General features: G+C 36.2%; 1 protein-coding gene across 1 annotated transcript in view; it reads left to right on the forward strand.

Annotated features, from left to right (window-relative positions):
- LOC129263568 (angiopoietin-1 receptor-like) overlaps window positions 1-21,479 on the forward strand; it is a 28,224-nt gene that overhangs the window by 2,391 nt on the left and 4,354 nt on the right. Inside the window, exons 2-11 of the mRNA XM_064100688.1 lie at window positions 6,302-6,628; window positions 7,691-7,978; window positions 8,664-8,801; window positions 9,424-9,579; window positions 11,521-11,658; window positions 12,155-12,190; window positions 14,365-14,649; window positions 15,268-15,579; window positions 15,766-15,839; window positions 19,249-19,486. Coding sequence (XP_063956758.1) covers window positions 6,302-6,628; window positions 7,691-7,978; window positions 8,664-8,801; window positions 9,424-9,579; window positions 11,521-11,658; window positions 12,155-12,190; window positions 14,365-14,649; window positions 15,268-15,579; window positions 15,766-15,839; window positions 19,249-19,486 — 1,992 coding nt within the window. The remainder of the gene's footprint in view (window positions 1-6,301; window positions 6,629-7,690; window positions 7,979-8,663; window positions 8,802-9,423; window positions 9,580-11,520; window positions 11,659-12,154; window positions 12,191-14,364; window positions 14,650-15,267; window positions 15,580-15,765; window positions 15,840-19,248; window positions 19,487-21,479) is intronic.

Below are 21,479 nucleotides of genomic sequence, written 5' to 3' on the forward strand. Positions count from 1 at the left end.
GTGGCACCAAAAAGTTGGAAAACTATTCATGCTTGAGCGAGCACTGCCCACTGAAACAAAGGGTATGAAAATTAGGGTGGGCCGGAATTAGCCTTCCAATTTCTTTCAGGTTTTTTGTTTGGTACTTGCAAAGTTGAGGGTTATTTGGTGAATTAAAGATCAGTTGTGATCAGTTTGTTGTTTGTGAAAATTTAATGCGTTATTAAATTGAATCTATTACATTGAAATTTAATGCATGAGTGATCGTGAATTGCAATTTTTAGTGCAGCATTTTGTCTTTTTTCATGTGGATCTCAACAATGTGTTTACGAAAGTCAGGAGAAAAGGGGGTAATATGACTTAGGTAGGTGAAGAACATTGATGGGAGAAAGGTCAACAGAACATTTCTTTCAGGTTTTTTGTTTGGTACTTGCAAAGTTGAGGGTTATTTGGTGAATTAAAGATCAGTTGTGATCAGTTTGTTGTTTGTGAAAATTTAATGCGTTATTAAATTGAATCTATTACATTGAAATTTAATGCATGAGTGATCGTGAATTGCAATTTTTAGTGCAGCATTTTGTCTTTTTTCATGTGGATCTCAACAATGTGTTTACGAAAGTCAGGAGAAAAGGGGGTAATATGACTTAGGTAGGTGAAGAACATTGATGGGAGAAAGGTCAACAGAACATTTAGCAACCCCTCCCTCCATCTCAACCCCCCCCCCCCGCTTCTCTCCTCCTCAGACACTAAGCTCGGCTAGGCTGGGCAGGAATTAGCCTTACAATTTTTTGAGTGGTTAGTCCTTTGGAACTTGCTAAGCTAAATTAATGAGTGAGATAAGTTTTGGTTTCTTAGGCAAATTTCATGAGTTACTAAATTGAAATTTAATGCATGAGTGAACAGGAATTGTAATTTTAGTGTAGCATATTCATCTTGTTGACCTCAGAAATGTGTTCGTGAGAGTCAGAGTAATGTGATGGTACCTGTTACAAGCAAGAAGGCGAGATATGCTAAGACTTGGTTAAAAGGGCATTCCTCTTCTTTTTGTCCTTTTACAAATTAAAAGTCATATGTACCCTCCCCTCTCCACCTCCATTTCCCAGCCCCCCTCTCTGTCTCCCTTCCTGGCTGCCAAGTGACCGGTGGCTGATGGTCATTTTTTATTGAATTATTACCAAGAAATTTAATGATTATGATGATTAATGAAATAATTTATAGAAGAAAAAACCCTGAATGTTTGATTGATCACATTGCACATTGAATGAGTTGATTTACTGATAAATTGTTGATGAAATGATTGATAGGAAAAAGTTGATGCCCCAATTCAGAATTAATCATTAAATCAACATTCCGCTCTGGACTTCACGCGTACATGACAATAGCCATCAGTCTCTCAACAGGAGGGGAGGGCAGGAAAAAGGGAGGGGGCGGGGGCTGAATGTTCTGTTGACCCTTATTCGATCAACCTACTTCTCCCACTTAAGGCCTATCTCACCCCCTATTCTCCCGACTCCCATGAACACACTGCTGAGATCCACATGATAAAGTTGAAATGCTGCCCCAAAAGTGTAATTTGTGTTGACTCATGCATTAAAGTTCAATTTAATAATTTAGAAAATTTGCATAAGCAACCAAAACTGGTCACGGTTGATCATTAATTCATCACAACGCCCTTAACTTTGCAAATTCGTAAGGATTTGCCTCTTAAAAACTGACATAAATTGGAAGGCTAATTCCAGCCCACCCTAATTTTCATACCCATTGTTTCAGTGGGCAGTGCTCGCTCAAGCATGAACAGTTTTCCAACTTTTTGGTGTCATTTGAAAGTTGACTTTATTGGCTTTCCATATATGTAAGTCTTTTTCCCCAAACTGCTATATTTTTTATTTGGCAGCCATTTCAAAAGTGTATAGTTTTTTTTGGGACGCACTGTATATATATATATATATATATATATATATATATATATATATATATTTATATATATATACAGTGCCGGCCGCAGGAAACGTCACGCCCGTGCCCTTAAACACCCTAGGATGCTTTAGCGTCTAACCGAGGGTATTCGAGCGGAGAGGACGGGGGTGTCTACCCGCACCCTCAATCACCCGCGTCCTTAAAAATATTGGCCGCGCCTGCATTTACCCTAGGGCACATTAGCATTAGGTTTACATGTACTTCGGTTCTCTTGTGATAGACCATTATGTTTTCAAAACTAGTGTGATCGGAAAATGTTGTAGATTACATTTTTAGTTTGAGATATTTAGGTGTTTTCTTTTCTTTCATTCTTTAATTACCTTTTTCCATTTTTAATTATTTCCCTTATTCTTACATTCCATTCCTTGCTTCCTTCCTTCCTTTTTGGCCTTTTAAAATGATTTTGAAATTAGCTTTGGAAATTTAGCCAAAACAAACATCAAGAGGCTTTTTACGGTAATAGCCAGCGGTAAATCTGTATAGGTTGGGATTATTATAGCTGATATACAAGCCCTTGGCTAACCCTTGGCTAGGGTTTTTTTTGTCCTGATTGCGACCATTATTGCATACAATTTAGCAAGCTTCTAATAGACGCCATCCACCTTTCTTCCCGTTCTTTATATTTTTCAATCCTCGGCAGCTCGGTCATGTTATGTTTTTTTTTTCTTGTCCCTTTTCTTCATATTCTGATTTTCCAATTAGCTTTTGGCCGTACCTTCATTTCCCGTTTCTTTTTGCCTCTTTCCCCCCATTTCCCGCCATTCATGCCCGTGCCATTGAATTATATCCTTTTATTTTATATCCCTCTATTGCTAATGAATTAGTATTTCAGAATATTTTGTACTTCCTCACATGTTCTTCTTTCCTTTCTTTTCCCGCTTTTCTTCCATTTTCCCTATTTATGTTCTTTTTTCTTTCCCTTTTTTTTCTTTTTTCCCTTTCCCGTTTTTCCCTTATCCCTTTTTCTTTCTTTCTTTCTTTCTTTCTTTCTTTCTTTCTTCCCCTTTCTCTTTCTTTCTTTCTTTCTTCCCCTTTCCCTTTCTCTCTTTCTCCCTTCCCCCTTTTTTATTGTCCCGGTTAAATCCGCTACAGGGGCAGTGGCGTAGCTAGGATTTTTTCCTGGGGGGGGGGGGGCACTGGGGGGTCCTTGCTTTTTCAGGGGGGCAACATTTTTTTTCTGTGTGTGTGTATATACTATGTCACAAGGGCAGATCCGACTGGGGGTGGGGCCCGAAATTATCTTCACCTATATTTTCCCCGATCAGTCACTTCTTAGCTTTATTCTTATAAAACAACCCAAATATGAAATAATCTCATAAGCCCTACATAAAAAGTGCGAGCGCAAAGTGTGAGAGAATGTCTTTTTATCTTTCATTTATTTTGTCCTGAAAATTGAACATTCTGGGCACTCTTTGTGATCCTGAACAAGATGTGTATGTAACTAGATAATTACTGCAAACGCGAAGCGCGAGCAGAAATTTTTAATAAATGTTCTAGCATGATCGGAAACAGAACTGTTAAGGACTGTTTACAGCTACCCACGAATACGGTACATATTTCAATAATGGGAGCGCGAAGCGCGAGCTAAAACTTATTGACATTTCGACCTAAAAAAATGACATTCAAGGCACTTTTTGTAATCATAAATGGGATAGGTATGTAACTAAACAATTGATGCGAGCGCGAGCGGAAGAAAATTAAGATTTTAGACCTAAAAGCGGGACACTCTATTCATATTTTGTATATTATGAATAGGATATGGTTAATCGGGTATCATTGATAATGCTAGTGTGAAGCGCGAGCAGAAACATTGCAATTATTGATATTCTGATCTGAAACTGGATAAGCATATTTTAAATAAAGAACATGCAGGCTTTCTCAATAAACATGCGTGCGCATATTTTAGGTTTAGACCTAGAATCTTGGCATTCTGAATACATTTTTATAATCATGAAGATCAATAATGCAAGCGCGAGCTGAAAACATTTTATATTACGATCTGAAAAGGGTCATTTAAAAACTATTTCAAGTACTGTGTAGGAAAATTTTGAAGTGGATGTGGATCACACTTAATGAAAGATTTGTTTATCTAACATGCGTAATGACAACGTGGAAGTTTTTGTTTTTAAGGCTTGAAAACTAGAAATAAAAAAATAGGCCTACGTTTTTAGAATTGATATTTTGAGAACTTTATGGAATACACGAAGACAAGGAACTTGGCAAATCAAATAATGCGACCACGTAGCTTGAGCTCAAAATGTTGATAATTATGTAGACCATACTAACGGACATTTTACAGAGTGCATTAAATTTGTAAATGAAAAAAAAATAATGAAAGCTCGATGTCCGAGATGAAATTTGTTTTGTATATTGACTTAAAAACTTGATATTTCAAGATCCATATCAGCCTATTGAACAAGATATGAATCTCATCGAACAGGAAATTCGAGCGTGAAGCGCGAGCGAAAATTTTATTTGAAAGATTTATTGTTTTGCAAGTCTCTCTCGTCTTCATCCTCTTCTTTTTTCCTTTTGTCTTTCCCCTTCTCTTTTTTTCTTTTCTTTTTTTGCTCCGCCAATTTTTTCAGGGGGGGGGGGGGGGAGGGGGGCCACGGCAAATCTCAGGGGGGCACGTGCCCCCAAGGCCCCCCGTAGCTACGCCACTGCAAGGGGGGGGGGGGGCTTGCCCCACCCCTATCCCCTCCTGTTACGCCACTGGAGCTTTTTAGATAAGATATCGAAATGTGTTTTATCGGGGGACACAGGGTTGAAAAGAAGAAAGACATATCAACAAATAACAAAAAAAATTGAGCAGACTTGATTTTTGGTAAATCAGAATTGCCAAGTTACTAACAGAAGTCCACACATCACCAGTTGAATACATTTCATATCAATAAAGAAAACACTATATATGACAAAACTTAGATAAAACAGAATTATGAACATTATGTGCATTTGCGAATTCACATATGAAAACGTGCATCGTCAATTATTTGATAAAAGCAGTTATTAAACATGTAAAACCTAATGAGGGGAATGAAAGGTTGAAATGAATACTACTTGGCCAAGATCATACAAAGTAGATTTGCCACAAAGCGAACACCTGCAAAACTGGCTGTACTTTTATGTTGTTTTGTTCTTTTGTTATTGTTAACAGTCCGGGTTAGTCTTGCTCCTCGTTCACTCACCCAACTCCTGTGATCACATCCGCCTCCCAAATAGTGACAGGATGTTCTTAGAAATGGAGGGGATCATTGATTTGTTGATGGGTGAACAACAATAAATAAGGATATTCTTTTCATCACAGTTCAAATCGGGTCTTTAAAAACCCCTCCCTTTGAAACCTTTGCAAATAAAAATGGGAAGGGAAGAGAGAAAATTAAAAGAAATAGAAGAAAGGGAATTCAAAAATGGAGGAGAAGGAAATGAGAGGGATAATCAACAGAGAGGGAGAGATAAGAGAGAAAATGGGAACGGGAGAAAGGAAGGATAGGAAGGGAAAGAGAGAGAAAGTAAAGATAGAAAAGAGGCGAAATAATTAGGAGAAGGGAGAGGTGAAGAAATTAAAGGTTAAAAAGGGGAAGAGAGAGATTAAGAATGGAAAGGGAAAAATAATATTAATAGGAAAAGGGCTTTTCACGCCGATGTCAGTGTGTATTCGAACAAGATGAGTGATTCGGAAAAAAAAATGAAATCTAAGTTATCACCCCAATTTTTTTTAATTTTTATAAGACATTTTATCCACGATAAATGTTGAGAAAAAACGGCCTTGATAACCTATGCTTGATATGGGATTAAAATCACATATAGTTTTGAACAAATGTGTCAAATGCTTGTACTCGCTTCGACCAAGAATGCACGGGTGAATTCTTTAGGGAAACACCCTAGGGCATATGCACCCTAGGGTATCAACCGCGGCCATATGCCTTCGTCCGCTCCCCTCAAATGCCCGCTACGGGCTCCCGCGTTCGCCCTAGGGCGCACCGTGACGTTTCCCGCGGCCGGCACTGTATACACACAAATACATATACTGTATGTGTTTTGGTGTGCATGATGGTGTGTTTCAAGGTGTTGATGCGAGGGTGTGTGTGGGTGTTTTTGAGTCTTCCTATGATTTAAAAATTCGTGCGTAATTTTAATAAGTTGTAGGACAGGAAAGTTTGCTCCCTTTCTCGAAATGACTATTGCATTTTTATTCAAAATTTGATTACATGTGACAAATGCAACAATATAATGTAGGGCCAATGTTTAATGATATTACTACCCGGTTCTCCAATATAAGAACGGATGTACAAGGGAGAAAAGAAGAAGATGAAGCAAACCTATGCATGTTTCTTTATTTCAGCATGCATAAGTGTTTATATATCTTCTACCAGTCGAGGATACACGAGCGCAGAGACTGGTGAACCTTTCTTCGAGTGCTACAGAAATGCTCCTGATTTGACGGCACAGGTCTATATAGGGAGGTACGTCTACACTTACAATGATATCGATGACCCAGCTAATGATAATCCATTTTCAAGCGATTCTTTCTTGGCTGGCAATCCATCAACTCAAGTCTACAGAGTAAACCTTGACACAAGTCAGCACAGGTCGTATGGTGTCTTCTACTGCGCTGCAGTGCGTAATGGAGAATTCTCCGCTGTACCAACAATTTTCCTAAGATCCGATGGTAAGACATATATTATCGACACACCTAATACACATGATATATATTGAATTATAATCTTTTATGGATAAACATAATTACTGTATAAATACTTGGTCAGTTGGTGCTCTGGCGACTAACAAATGAATATTTATTTAAGTTCATTTTCGCGGGCATGCATGATATAAGATAATTTTGCGTAGTCCTCCTGAGCGCGGAAACTCCGAACAAATTTTGCTTGGAAAGGGGACGCTAATCAACTAGGACAGGATTAAAGCGATATATAAAATTCAAACTAAAGATATAAGACAAGTTTTTAAAATATATATTTTATTAATCAGTTATTTAATATTTTTTTATTAATGCATTCATTTGTTAATTTCTTTTTCGGGGAGGGGGGGGGGGCTGATACCAAAACTAAATAAAGGCTTACCAATATTTGTGGAAACACATTATCTATATCCATTTAGTGCAAAATATTTGGTTATAATGGGAAAGATTGGAAAAAATTTGGGAATCAATGAAACAGGCAATACTCCATGTAATTTGATTTTTTAGCAAAGTGTACGTTGCTAAAAAATAGCAAGGGAAAGTATATTAGGAAATTAGTCAGATGTATCATAAAACCGTATAAAAAAGAATGCACACTAGTCCAAGCTTGTCTTTTTTCAGTCGAATCTTTCCAAAATAACAACATTCTGTTTGTAATATGAACTCATACATATCATAAGCTCTTCATTTTCCACCTCGATTGATAAAAAAAAATTTATAAAAAATTGTAACTGGCTGAAGTTAGTGATTTGCATCATTTACGATTAAAGATCGTATGTGGTTGAGGCTGTCGTTGATGGCCTTTCATATATTTAACATGATAAAACAATATCTAAAAAGAGGCAAGGGATTATGATGACTATTATCTGTATTACTATTCATTGATACGTTTTATTCTTATTGTTTCAGATGGTGCGTTTTTGGTTGTTTATTTTTGTCTGTTTATTATTTTTTTATTTACTTTATCTGTATTATCACTAGTCACAACTATCTTTAAATCCATATACATCACAATTGTTTATTATTTTTTTGCAGCTAAATTTTTACCTCGTAGTGGCAGGTTTACAAAGACAGTCAACACAGGTGATGTGAATGTGACTGTTGATTTTACTGAGGTCACCCCTATTGATACCATCAAAGAATGGAGGTTTAATGGTACAACAAGCCCTTTTGACACTATATCTCAGAACACAATCTTCGAAAGTTTGACAGTCTATACAATAGTAGGAAAAGTGGATACATCAGATAAAGGTGTTTATGAAATTCATTTACGAGGTGAAAGAGGACTGGCAAGGGCTGGACTACAAAGACTAATTGTAAGAGGTACGTCATGGTACACAGTCGAGGTGGCAGATCATCTTTTTTCTTTCCCATTTTTTTTTTTGGGGGGGGGGTGGGGGGTGAGGGGGAAACTGAATTTAAGAAATCATTATTTTTATCAGTTTAATCCAATTTGACAAGACGGGTTAGGTAAGAGGAGGTTATGTTCTATAACGTAGCAATTGAAACAAATTTTGCAAAGCTGCCTTGGTGGTCTATAAATTACAGCGTATTTATTGTCTTTATTCAAGTGGGACAAATATTTATTAACACGGTGCGCTGATGCAAGTCCAGAAACGTTTGATGGCCAACGCCTAATTCTAACATGCCAGTTTGTTGGAATGGTATTGAATTTCGTCTCATTGTATTTCTATTAAATCAACTAAAAATGTTAAAATAGTGATGTTAATTGTAATGTGAAAATATATTCTGAAATGTCTCATATCGTGATGATTTTATTTGAAAAAACGGACTGAAATACCCCAGCCCCCTAAACTTCATATATTAATATATGTAATATATACTTTAATATAATTTTCGGTGAATAGAAAAGTTCAAAAAATACATTGGGCAAAACGATAATCCTATTTTAAAAGGTGACCATAAGACTGAAATACAGTCTTCTTTGTTTAAAGTAAACGTACTAGAAATTATTTGGTAAACAATTATATTTAAAAAAATGTTTCAGCATGCCCGGCTGGTCGCTATAATGAGTCGAGTGGTTGCACCCAATTGTGCTCATCATGTTATAATGGAGGAATATGCCACGATCAAACCGGGGAATGCATCTGTCCTCCAGGATTTCAGGGCGATTCTTGCGAAAGAGGTAAGTTATTACTGCATAATTATCGAGCCATTATATTCTACTGAATCTTGTTCAGTGACCTGCAAGTCAGTCGAAGTTGTCTTATTCATTACATCTGTGGGGAGAAATAAACGTGTTCAACGTGTCAAAAATTGAATCCTCAACATGTAATTTTTCCCTATCAATTTTCATATCATTTCCATAAAAAGTAGGACTTCAGCCTGAAGTCGCCCGGAACTTTCGCTAGCTTTCCTTTCAAACGTGACTGTCTTTCTGTTTCTGGTTATGGTAGCTCCCGTAGAAACTCGGGAGGACAGCTTTGTTGCTGGTAAATGCCAAGCTGGTAAACAACCACCTACCAAGGACACTTTTAACGTCTAGTTTGATCAGTCATAGGACCTTATAGACGACATATATTACTCTTGGGCCTTCTTATCAAAGTGAAGACAATGGCAGACTGGGGATTCGAACTCACAACCTTGCGATTATGAGTCCAATTCATTAACCACTGGAACACACGACTCGCCCGAGTAATGATAAATATTCATCCTGTTTTTGCAATTTTCTTTGTACTCATTCATTTGGAAATGAATTAAAATTTGTTTAATGCTGTGAGGATAACAATCTCTCTACCATGTTACAGTATGCGGTGGAAATCGCTTTGGTCGTAACTGCGAGTACCGATGTGACTACGATCTTTCAGATGATAAGACGGCATGTAGTGGTCTTCAGGTTTGTGTACCTGATCCATATGGGTGTTCATGTACACCAGGATATAAAGGATTAGACTGTACTACAGGTATGATATTATGGTTACCGATGCTACATTGCAAAAAAAACGGTGTTGATTTAACGCCAGCCTGGTATGTATATCTGTCCACACCAGAGAGGTGTTAAAACCACACCGGTTAAGAATCAAACCGATATTGGTTTAACACTTATTAAAGTTGCTTATATGCCAAATTGGTGTTAGCCTAACAGATGTTGTTTTAACAGTCATTAACACCGGCGCTTTTGCAGCGTTTACTGTTCGTACATTCAGAAAAGTTGTGAGTTAATAATTCCGAGCCAAGGTGCATATCATATTTATTTGTCTTACCTGTAAACTACAAAAAATATGTTTAGAGAGCAAATAGGCCTACATATTTTAATCATTATTTCCATCATCACAGACCAGCTTGCTTTCTTGTGTCAACCTAATGTGCGATAGCAATAAAATTACATTGTATGAATGTTTTATAGAGAATAGGCCCATGTTGTTTAGATAAGAGTATCAAAACGTAGTTCAGTTTTTCACCATTCAGAAGATAATTAAAACGTTCATGTATGCCACTCGCTCAGTTTGCTTTTAGGTGATTTGTTTGTTTCGTTGAAAAAAATAATAAAAACCGTGTAAAACAAGCGAATTTAGCACGGCGTTGCCTATTAAAGGTGAAAAACCCTGGTGCATTTGATATGCATATAAATGAACATCAACCATTACTAGAATATAAATACCACCATCATATCTAAGGCCACGCACCGCCGATTTTTCAATCAGTTGGAACTTCCAATCAGTCAAAGCTAGTTCCAACTCAAAATCCGGAAGCCTATTGTCTGTTTATTTATTTTGCATATATTTTCAAACATATTACAAACCTCTGATTGTGTTTTCAAAATCGCCATATAGAAAAGGGATTTTCCCATTTTTTGCGTGGGGTATGCGCACAATGAACATTGTTAATGTAAATAAACAGGATTGTGGTAATTCCGTGGCAATCTTACAATTCACAGTAATAATGAAACAATGATAGAGGAAATGGGAATATAAGAATGCAGATCGACGGTTTTAAACAAACGGAATTAAGAGGGAAATGAGTAGATAATGCATGTCAGGAGAGAATAAGGGACAGAGAAACTTGTCATAGCTAACATGTATATATATAATATAATGGTATAAATCTTGTTGTTGTTGTTGTTGGCACAAATCTCATGATCAATTTCACTCAACAAACATAACCCGATAAGAATAGATATATATCTGTATATTCGAAAGTATTAATAGTATTTTCATGAGAATCGATCGATTGATTAGTTGAATGATCGATTAACTAGATTGATTCGTAAGATATTACAGTGGATATGCGAGGATGAGGTTGACATATCAAATACATTTGCAGGATCGAGGTGGACCATGTTCCTAGGTTTGAACGTTCTGTATCTTGATAATCAGTACAGTATGCCTAAGATGGGGGTACTCCGGGCTGAAAATAGTTTTATCTTACTAAGTAGGGAAAAATCCAAAGGCAAAATACTAAAAATTTCATCAAAATCTGATTACAAAGAGTGAAGTTATATAGAATTTAAAGTTAAGCAATATATTGAGAAAACATACTGCTATGCGCATGTCGTCATGAATATTCATTAGGTGGGCTGATGATGTCACATCTCCACGTATCCCTTTTCTAATATTATTACATTAAATCATGATTGTTTCATATTTTCCTTACATGTGTGATATTTTGTCGCAGGGGAAAGCACAAATATTCATAACGCCTTGACTTTGTTATTCTTTGTCCAATTTTAATCAAATATTGAGTATTTTGATTGTCTGTTTTTTTGTTATTCAAACCACAATATTTCCAGCCTGTAGTACCACTTAAATTTATCATCTCATATTATTTATACATGCCTATCCATGCCCCTTGTCCTTCTCATCCCCTTTCTTTTTCTATCTTGTTCTATATCGGTATACTTGTAGAATGTGATATAGGAGAGTTTGGAGCTAGTTGTACTGAGACGTGTCATTGTGTATCAGGAGGATATGATCGGTTTACGGGGGTCTGTACTGGAAGCTCTTCCGATTGCGAATCAGAATGGACAGGGACAAACTGCCAAGGTCAGTGAAATTGATATTTAATAAAATAATTGTACGATATCTAATAAGAACAATTATACTAGTTTGCTATTCCACGAATGACCGATCCCCGGTTGCTTCTTTTACACATGGAAGGGTCTAGAATGCGATGTAAACTCGGATGTCATCTAACATTCAAATCTTAAAAGAAAAATGCACTAACTAGCCATTGAGTCATTTTATTTTTCCGTTGAAGCATTGGGGCAATTAAAGTTATTATTAATATTAGTTTTTTGGTGGGGGGGAGGGGGCAAGTTCCCACTCTTTAATGTTTCAATTAAACCCCCCCCCCCTCTGGCAACTTTCTTACAATGTTAGTTATTAGATATTGGGAACCTATACAGAAATATATTTTCCTGACATATATACAGTCACTTTGCTTAAAGGAAGTGAATGACGTATGCACTTTAGGAGAGATTATCACAACTCTAAATGATTATTAAACTACCCTTTTTATCTTTCTAATTATAATCTACAGAATGCGTTTCGGGAAGATGTGGTCCTAATTGCGAACGTAAGTGGAAATCTGCTTTTTTAACTTCCAATATATATATATATATATATATATGAAGAGCTCACTTGCAAAAAGGGTTAGGTCCATTTTCCATCAAATTTGATTTTTATGTCTTAATGTATAGATGTTTAGTAGCTCTATAAGATGATACCAAACAAAAAATTTAATTCCTATCAAAAAGTGAACTAAAATGGCAAAGAAAAATCGCTTCTTTTTCAAAAGGGGTTAGGTCCATTTAAGTTTAGTTGCAAAAGGGGTTAGGTCCACACAATTTTTTTTTGGAAAAGAATATCTTAAAAAATATGAAGACATGTAGATTTCTCGTACACCCAGTTTTATGTTTTCATGGTAGGGTATCATGAAAATTCAGTTTCGCATACGAATATTGCAATATGCGAGAAAAAAAAAAAAAGATTTTCGTGGAGTAGACCCCTTTTGCAACTAAACTCTTCTGGAGAACTCATTTGTCAAAAGGGGTTAGGTCCATTCTCATAAATTTTATTGTTTTCTGTCTCTAAACCTCTATTTTTTTATCACTCTGATGATACCAAAGATCATTTGAAATTCAAATGAAAACGTGAATGAAAGTGGCAAAGACAAATCACTTTTTTTAATCAAAAGAGATTAGATTCATTTCAGTTTACTTGCAAACTTCTCATAAGAATAGTCCAATAAGTGAAAATAAAAAACATGTTTTTTCTCGGAATGGTCCAAAGTGGATCTAACCCCTTTTGCAACTAAACTCTTCATATATCAAATGTTGTCAAAGATTAAGATTAGTTAGGTCCGGGGTTCGAATCCCATGGCAGCACTCGCATCATATGCAAGGCGTTTATCTACTTTTGCAACTCTTGACAAAGTAGGTGTTACAAATGGGTACCCGGTAGAAAACATAAATCCACACATTTTTGAACGCCTTATCAGGGTAGTTAAGCAGTGCCTGCTGGCACAACATTTTTTTTTCTTCAGATTTTAGGTGGCATCCCTGGTTAAAATATGATGTTATTATCATCATTATAATAATTTGTAATTGTTCTTGTCATAATAATTATGATAATGGTAAGGATAAAAATGATGACGATGATGATGATGATAATATTTATAATGATGATGGTGATTATAATAAAAGTGATAATACTATGGTTCATTCATACAGCACAACTTCTATATTCAATATATATTCTTCTGCGATTGATACTTGGTATCATATACCCCGGCTGTAGCTGAACCGCCAAAAAGGCGGAAAGGCGTTCAATTCATCCTGCCGGGTAATAATCATTATAATGATAATGATTATTAGTATTAATATTACTCATCATCATTAATGTACAACCCATTTTTTGTATATTCACTTTTTCGCGTAAAGAACATAATACCCTGGATGCAACACTTACATTTCGTCCGCAAATTATGGATAAAAATGGATTGAAAAACATATTTAATTTGTTAGATAATCATCGTTGCATATCAATTACTAATTCACTCATGCAAGGAAATATGAAGTAATTATGATTCAATGTAATAACATTAAAAAGCAATGTGGGGACATGACATCCTCATTCTACATATTGATATTAATGACGGTGTGCAAATAATTGTTTGTGCATAATCCTGCGCCAGTCTCATTAAAATAGAAGATAATTTACCGAGTACTGAGTGGGAGTGTGTGGTTTATTAAAGGACAAGTCCACCCCAGCAAAAAAGATTATTAGAATAATAAGAGAAAAATCCAACAAGTATAACCCCGACAATTTCATCAAAATCGGATAAAAAATAAGAAAGTTTTTAAGTTTCGCTTAATTTCACAAAACAGTTTTATGCACATCCTGTTCGGTATGCAAATGAGGGAACTGATGACAAGAGACCGGATAATCGGATATCCGCGCGCTTTACAATATAGAGACAATGCAACATTCAAATTCAACAACTTTGCGCTGCTAGAATTTAAAATAAGTTCATTATTTGCCATCACATTTAGCGATTTTCGATCCGGAGTACTTCTTCAAAAATGCAAACTATTGCTTCTTTTGTCAGTGATCGGATGCATGCACCTGATTTTAAACAAAATCATTGAGTCTGTAAACATGATAAACTTCTCTACAACTGCAGCGAAACAAAAAAAAATAACCAAACTGTAATTACATTTATGTGTGTATATCTATTTTGTTTTAAAGCATTCACTGTTAAATATGAAAAAGTTAACAGAGGACAGTATAGCAATTTCTTTTGTCAACTAAACGGAGATAAATTCATTTCTACGGCTGCTCCAGTGGTAAATATCTACAGGAAATTGGGCAGTGGAAATTTTACGCAGCAAAATATAATTTCAATCGGAGCCACACCATTCGGACGTTTTGCTTTTCTTGTAACTGACGTTAACGTTGGAGAAACATTCGCCTGCTCCATTCACGACGTAAACGAATGTTGGTCAGAGTCTCTTACGGCTGACGGAGAATTCAGTAGGTGAATTGTTAAATTTTCTGTTAGATAGAGAGATTGATGTAATTTTTAAAGAAGGACGGGAGGGGGCGGGGAGCTAACATTATTTAGATCATGTAACGTTTTTTTATCAAATACGTAAGTTATAGGCTTACACGACCCGGAATTTCAATTTCAGTCGTGTATTTTCTTTCCTTTCCTTCGTTCGTTCTTTCCTTTCCCCTCAGCCAAATCATTGGGAAAGGTGTTTTCGTCCCCCATGCTTTGATAAATATTTTCTGGTAGCAGCAAATAAGTATGTAACATGATTTCAAGGAAATTGTTAGCAAGTGGATAAGGCAACCAGAAGGTGAAAATTTTAAAAATAACAATTTTTTTTATCCCATACAATGGGTATTATAAACGTAGAGACAAATCATAAAAATAAGCTTGATACCAATAGAGATTCTCTGGAAATCTTTTGCAAATCAACATATTTTTTTTAATGAAATCTTGCGTTTTTGGTCCGACCATAGTAAATGTGTTTAGGTAAAAAAAATTGGTTAAGATCTATAAATTCTAATTTATTAATACATTATTTTCATTAGGAGTTATTAATTGCTATATCATTATCGCTTCTACATATCGCCTTTCTATAGCCCAACCAGAGCTTCGTAGCTCACCCGTGGTAACCAGAAGGAGTAATGAATCCATCACTCTAATGTGGGATGCCTGGGATGCAGCAACAGATATAGGTGATCCTCCTCTTCTAAGATACCGTATCTATTATAGGGTCAACGACCCAGAAGAACAGGAACAACAAGTCCCACGGTCTGATCCTCTTGCACCATCTGAGAGAGTGACTGGTCTAAGTCCGGATACAGACTATGTGTTTGCTGTAGCAGCAGTTAGACCAGGTGTAGGGGGTGGGGGACCTCGTTTGGAAGTCCAAGGTACAACGAAGTGCTCACGTAAGTTTTCACTTTTTTTAGGGGGGGGGGAATATCGTACCGATATCAATTTTTTTTTAAAAGTAGAATGTACGCGCCGAAACAGCAAGTAACGGACGCGTCCATAAATCTCGAATTCGCCGTTACAGTTCAGCGGTAAAACCTAAAGGTAAATTGATCTTTTCTTCGATCATTATTTTTTCATAGCGCCCTTTGGTTTAGTGCAGTCTATCAACGTTTCATCATCTTCTCTATCTCGAACACTGAACATCAAGTGGAAGGTGAGTATCATATTTTTAATCATGAAACCATTTTTTTTTAATGAGTTGACTCATATTGAGACAGTGATGCACAAACTAAATCTTTACAGCTGAGTTTTGAATTATTTAAAATTCTTAAATACACATGCAAATTGGGTATTTTTATATTTACGCGTTCCCCGAGATGTAAGGCTATAACGAATTCGTCAATTAATGTATTAGACTTCTACGGAACCCGCCAGATGACACGAAGGAGAAAAGTTATCCGTGCATTATTTCGTTCCCTCGCAATATTATTTCGTTCCCACACAATATTATTTCGTTCCCTCGAAATACTATTTCGTTCCCACGCAATACTATTTCATTCCCACGCAATATTATTTCGTTCCCTCGCAAAATTATTTAGTTCCCACGCAATATTTCGTTCCCACGCAATATCATTTCGTTCCCACGCAATATTACCCCCCGCGATATTTTTCCCCCTCCCTCTCTCCGATCCGCCGCGCCGCACCGGCCGTGTATAACACGTGCAGTATATCAACATGGTTTGGTATGGTATGCGCTGATGATGGTGGTGATGATGATGGTGGTGGTGATTATGATGGTGATGATGGTAATGTCATTTCGTCTACCAATGTATTCGTCTTACAACCTGGTTATTGGACGAATTGGCATTAAACAAATTGAAAATAAAGCTATTTGGAAAACCATTAATGTTGGTAATTTCTGATAGAGAAGATTGAACAGAAGGAATATAGAGGATATATAAAGAATTATCCTTTTTTTCTTCAGATTTTGAACAAATAGGAATACACGTGCATGAATTCGTATCAATTTGTAAAATTTGATCAATTTCAAAATTTCTTCTCTGTGTGACATTCTTAATTTAAATTTGTGTGTGAGGTTCTGTTAATAGCTCTATGGTCTAAGAATAAAAGAAAGTCACAGGGAGCAGCTGTGAATGACGTTAGGACGAATATAAAGAAAGTGGGAGATTAGTGTAAGAGAAGGAGATTTGTGAAGTAGGGGATGGGGCCGGTATGCGTGTGTGTCGGTTATTCAGCCATGCTTGCAAAAATCAAAATGCAAAGGATAGGCCTACGGTTTATTCTAATTTGGTCTACTGCCAATTCGTCCAATTACTAACTCGTCTACATTTGGTATATCATCGGTTCGTCCACTATTCACATGGTCTAATAGAGCTATAATAGCTCTATGGTCTAATTGCCATTTCGTCAACTCACCATTTTGTCTAATAACCAGTTGGTTCAAGAGCCATTTGATCCGTTTACCATTTGGTTTAATTGGACCAAGTGTTAATTGTGCGCGGAATAAATGAAAAGAAAATGGGTATTAAACCAAGTGGTTATGAGACGACTTGGTCATAGACGAACTGGTTATTAGACAAAGTGATTACTATACCAAATGGTTGTTAGATGAATACGTTGATGGACGAAATGATATTACCATCATCACCATCATAATCACCAGCACCATCGTCATCACCACCATCATCAGCGCATACCATTCCAAAGCATGTTGCTATGATGCACGTGTTATACACGCCCGCTGCGGTTCGGGAGATCGGAGAGAGAGGGGAATAATATTGCTTGGGAAGGAAATAATATTGCGTGGGAACGAAATAATATTGCGTGGGAACAAAATAGTAATGCGTGGGAACGATATAACATTTACAGAGAACGAAATAGTATTGCGTGGGAAAGAAATAATATTGCGAGGGAACGGAATAATATTGCGTGGGAACGAAATAGTATTGCGTGGGAACAAAGTAATATTGCGAGGGAACGAAATAATGCACGGATAATTTTTCTCCTTCATTTCACCTGGCGGGCTCCGTAGACATCGGCCTGTGATGTCACACTAGAAAACAGATGGCATACTCGTCTCCGCAATCCTTTAGAGTTTGGAGGGGTTACTAATAAATTTCCCATTACGAATAAATTCTGCGAACCCGTTTCATTAAAGGGATGGTCCAGGCTGAAAGTATTTATAGCTTAATGAATAGAGTAGAATTCATTGAGCAAATGCCAAATATTTCATCAAAATCGGATAACAAAAATAACAAAGTTATTGAATTTTAAAGTTTCGCAATATTTTGTGAGAACAGTCGTCATGAACATTCATTAGGTGGGCTGATGATGTCACATCCCACTTGTTCTTTTGTATTTTATTATATGAAATTAGGTTTATTCAAATTTTGTCCTCCAAGTACTATAAAAATTGGATTGACAACTGATTTAGTGCATTAGATGTTTATTGCTGCAACTTATTTCATTATAAGGGAGACATATTTTTCACACAAGTATGAATTGATGAAAAAAATCGGAATTTTATGTAATAACATGAGAACAGTTTAATAACTTTACTATTTGTTATCCGATTTTGATGAAGTTTTCGGCATTTTGCTCAGTGAATTCTACCCTATGTATTAAGATATAAACCTTTTCAGCCCGGACCATCCCTTTAAGCAATTCCCATGTTAATTTTCTGATATAAGTTTCGATGCTTGCATGTCGTTTATTCGCATGTCATGGAAATTTGCGCAATTTCCGTATAAACAGAAGTATGGGCTTTATCGCAACATGAAAGTATGTGCATTGTTTGCTTTATATAACCGGTAGACAGAGTTTGTGAAGAGATGGTGTTTCATTGTTTATTAATACATTTTATTGGTTATTATTATTATTATTATTATTGTTTCGGGGGAGACAGGACTGCGCAAGGTTAATGGTTTAAATAGAACATGCATATTTCTGCCCGGATTATTATTATAATTTTTTTTTTTTTTTGGGGGGGGGAGGTTGTGCCGAATCTCAGGCACACCGAATGACAAGTTGTCTCTACCGGGCGCGCGGCGGCCTTCGTGACCAGATCCAACCAAGCGCGATCGCTGAACAAATTTCTGTCGAGAATGGGGATGCGGATTATTGTTGCTCGCAGAATACTTTACCCATTTTCCCAGTGGAAAAGAAACGTTCTGTTTATTTCTTCTTATTATTTTTTTTAAGAAACTTGAAATGGGAGCAAAGGGACCAAGCTTGTCATGGAGGAGGTGGGGGGGGGGGGGGGGGCTTTTTCAAGTGAAATTGAAAGATTTCGTGCACACTTAGGGTGAAGTTTGTTTAAAAAAATCAGTAAAAATTGTAAATTTTCAAATTGCCACCCCCCCCCCCGCTTCCTGTGGTCTAGATGCGGACCAACTACAAGTATATACAGATATATTAGGCGTTTCTTTTGAGGGAAGTCATGGGAATTATATATCCCCGGTTGGACGGGCAATATTATTTTTTCCTGTGGAAGCCACAAGCCATCCAAAGTTCGACGGCAAGTTTCTTTCTCAAAGCCTGGACGGCAATACTTTATCCAAGCCTGGAATACTTGTTAATTATTTTTAAACATTATGCTACAGAACCCTATTTCGGACGCTAACTGCCGGAGTGGATTAACGGGCGTTCGAATCTATTGGAACTCAGTGGAAGTTTCAACGGTATCCCGAGGATCCATCGATGTTCCTTTAAATGTTTCTATGGGTTTTGATCTGTCTTTGCCAGAGCCATACACCACTTATATTATCACTATGGCTATCCTCAATCGTGATTCGGAAGGTGATATGAGTCAACCATTATTGGATATGACTGCAGAAGATAGTAAGCCGAGTAGAATCATTTACCCTTTTTATCTTATTCAAAATTAACTTGTTCGGGAAAAAAACATCAAGAAAACCTATATATTTGTTATTATCAATATTAATGACCAAAATAATGCGCACAGTTGGTGGCAATTCATTTATTTTACATAAGTCAATTGAGATAATTACCGTCGACGAAAGCAGATGAACAGAACAGATTTTGAGGTAATTAATATACAATGCGTATCAAAAAAAGTTTACACTTAGAAAAAATCCTGTAAGATTATACATTTGTAATATCCTGAAGATTTATCCACATTTTAACATTGGTACAGATCCATTTAAGCAAATGACGATATAACTGTCGAAAAATATTTCCGCTTGAGTGAGCACCACTTACTTTTGAAAAGTTAGTGAAAATGATTTGCGCAGAACTTTGAAATAGTTATGCGAATAAAAGTAGACCTTAATCATAAAGAACACATGTAATTTAGCTAGTAAAATTGATTTGAAAATATATATTTTACCTTTTTTTACTTGTTTCTTTGCCAAAAACACTTCAAAGAGTGAATTGCGCCCCACCCTACTCCCACACACACCGATGCCATCGTGAAGATATTTGCTTTACACTGAGCTGTGATTTACATGAAATGGCTTAGGCTTGATTTTCATTTTGATAATCATTGTCGAGTTTGGGAAAAGTGTGGAGAAACTAGTATTAAATGAAAAATGAAATGTAAACCCGCTTTAAATGATAAAAACTTTGTGAAAAAATGCTGGAGATGTTTGATATAAACTTTTGTTCAGATTCAGTTATGTCCTCAGATCCAGCTGCTACAAAAAGGTTAAAGGTTGTGCTTATTAAGTGCTAACATTTCAATTTGGGTGGCAAAATTGTTACAGAATGCTTGAATGTATCCGTTTTATTTCAATTGACTAAAAATGCATGGGAAATGTATGAGAAATGTGTTGCAGGGTAAGTTTGATTTCGCCCTTTCCCTTGACACAGCGTGAAAACGAGCATTTCTGCACAAACAGATTTCTGCGAGCTTTACAAACATGGACAGTGCTCACTCAGGTGTAACATTCTGTCAAAAACATTTATTTTCATTGGATATATGAGACCCAAACCCAAAAATATATGTGAACAAATTACCGACATGTTGTATATTTTCTAATTCCCAGGGCTTTTTCAAAGTGTAAACTTTTTTTTATACGCACTGTATATATATATTTTTAAAACCGAAACCGAACTTAAGTAAGACAGCTCCATGTTCGAATATCTGAATAATTGGTGGAATATATTATTATGGTTGCAAACGAAAAAGGTATCAATGTGTTTTATATTCAATGAATACATAAATATATAAATAAATAAGGGTTATTTCAGGCACTAGTAATTGAAGCAGACACGCTCATCACTTGTTGGTATATTGTCTATGTATAAGTCACAAACACGATTCAAATGTGTTTCCTTCTAAAGTTATAAACTGAATAAAAAAAGAACACTTTTAGGGATACCAATGTGTTACAGGGCCTTTTGATTCTTTATCACGTATCTAAACTTCTAAAGTCCGTTCTTTGTTTTTTAATATATTTCGTCTTACTTTTTAAACCATGCCCAAATGACTGCAAAAAAGTGTGCTGCGCCAAAATCCAAAATGGCCGCCACCCCCCCCCCCCCAAAAAAAAAGAGATTTGGGCACAACTTCTTTATTTGGTAGTATTTTTCTATGGTTTTTGTTTTCTATTCATATGTTTTTTTTTTTTTTTTTTTTTTTTTGGGGGGGCAGGCAATTCGTTTCCCCTAAAATTAGTATTAATTATCTTATCAAATAAAATAAAATGTCATTTGTCCATAGGGGCTGTATGGTATACTATGTACTGTACATACAACACTGCATATATATCCATGCATTGACCACCATGACTTAAAGTCCTGTATATAAACTATAGTGTGATAGAAGTGAGCTCCTGAGGTTTAGAATTGGAATGTGACTTGTGCATTTGAT

Source organism: Lytechinus pictus, chromosome 6 (genome assembly GCF_037042905.1).
Source record: "Lytechinus pictus isolate F3 Inbred chromosome 6, Lp3.0, whole genome shotgun sequence".
NCBI lineage: Eukaryota > Metazoa > Echinodermata > Echinoidea > Temnopleuroida > Toxopneustidae > Lytechinus > Lytechinus pictus.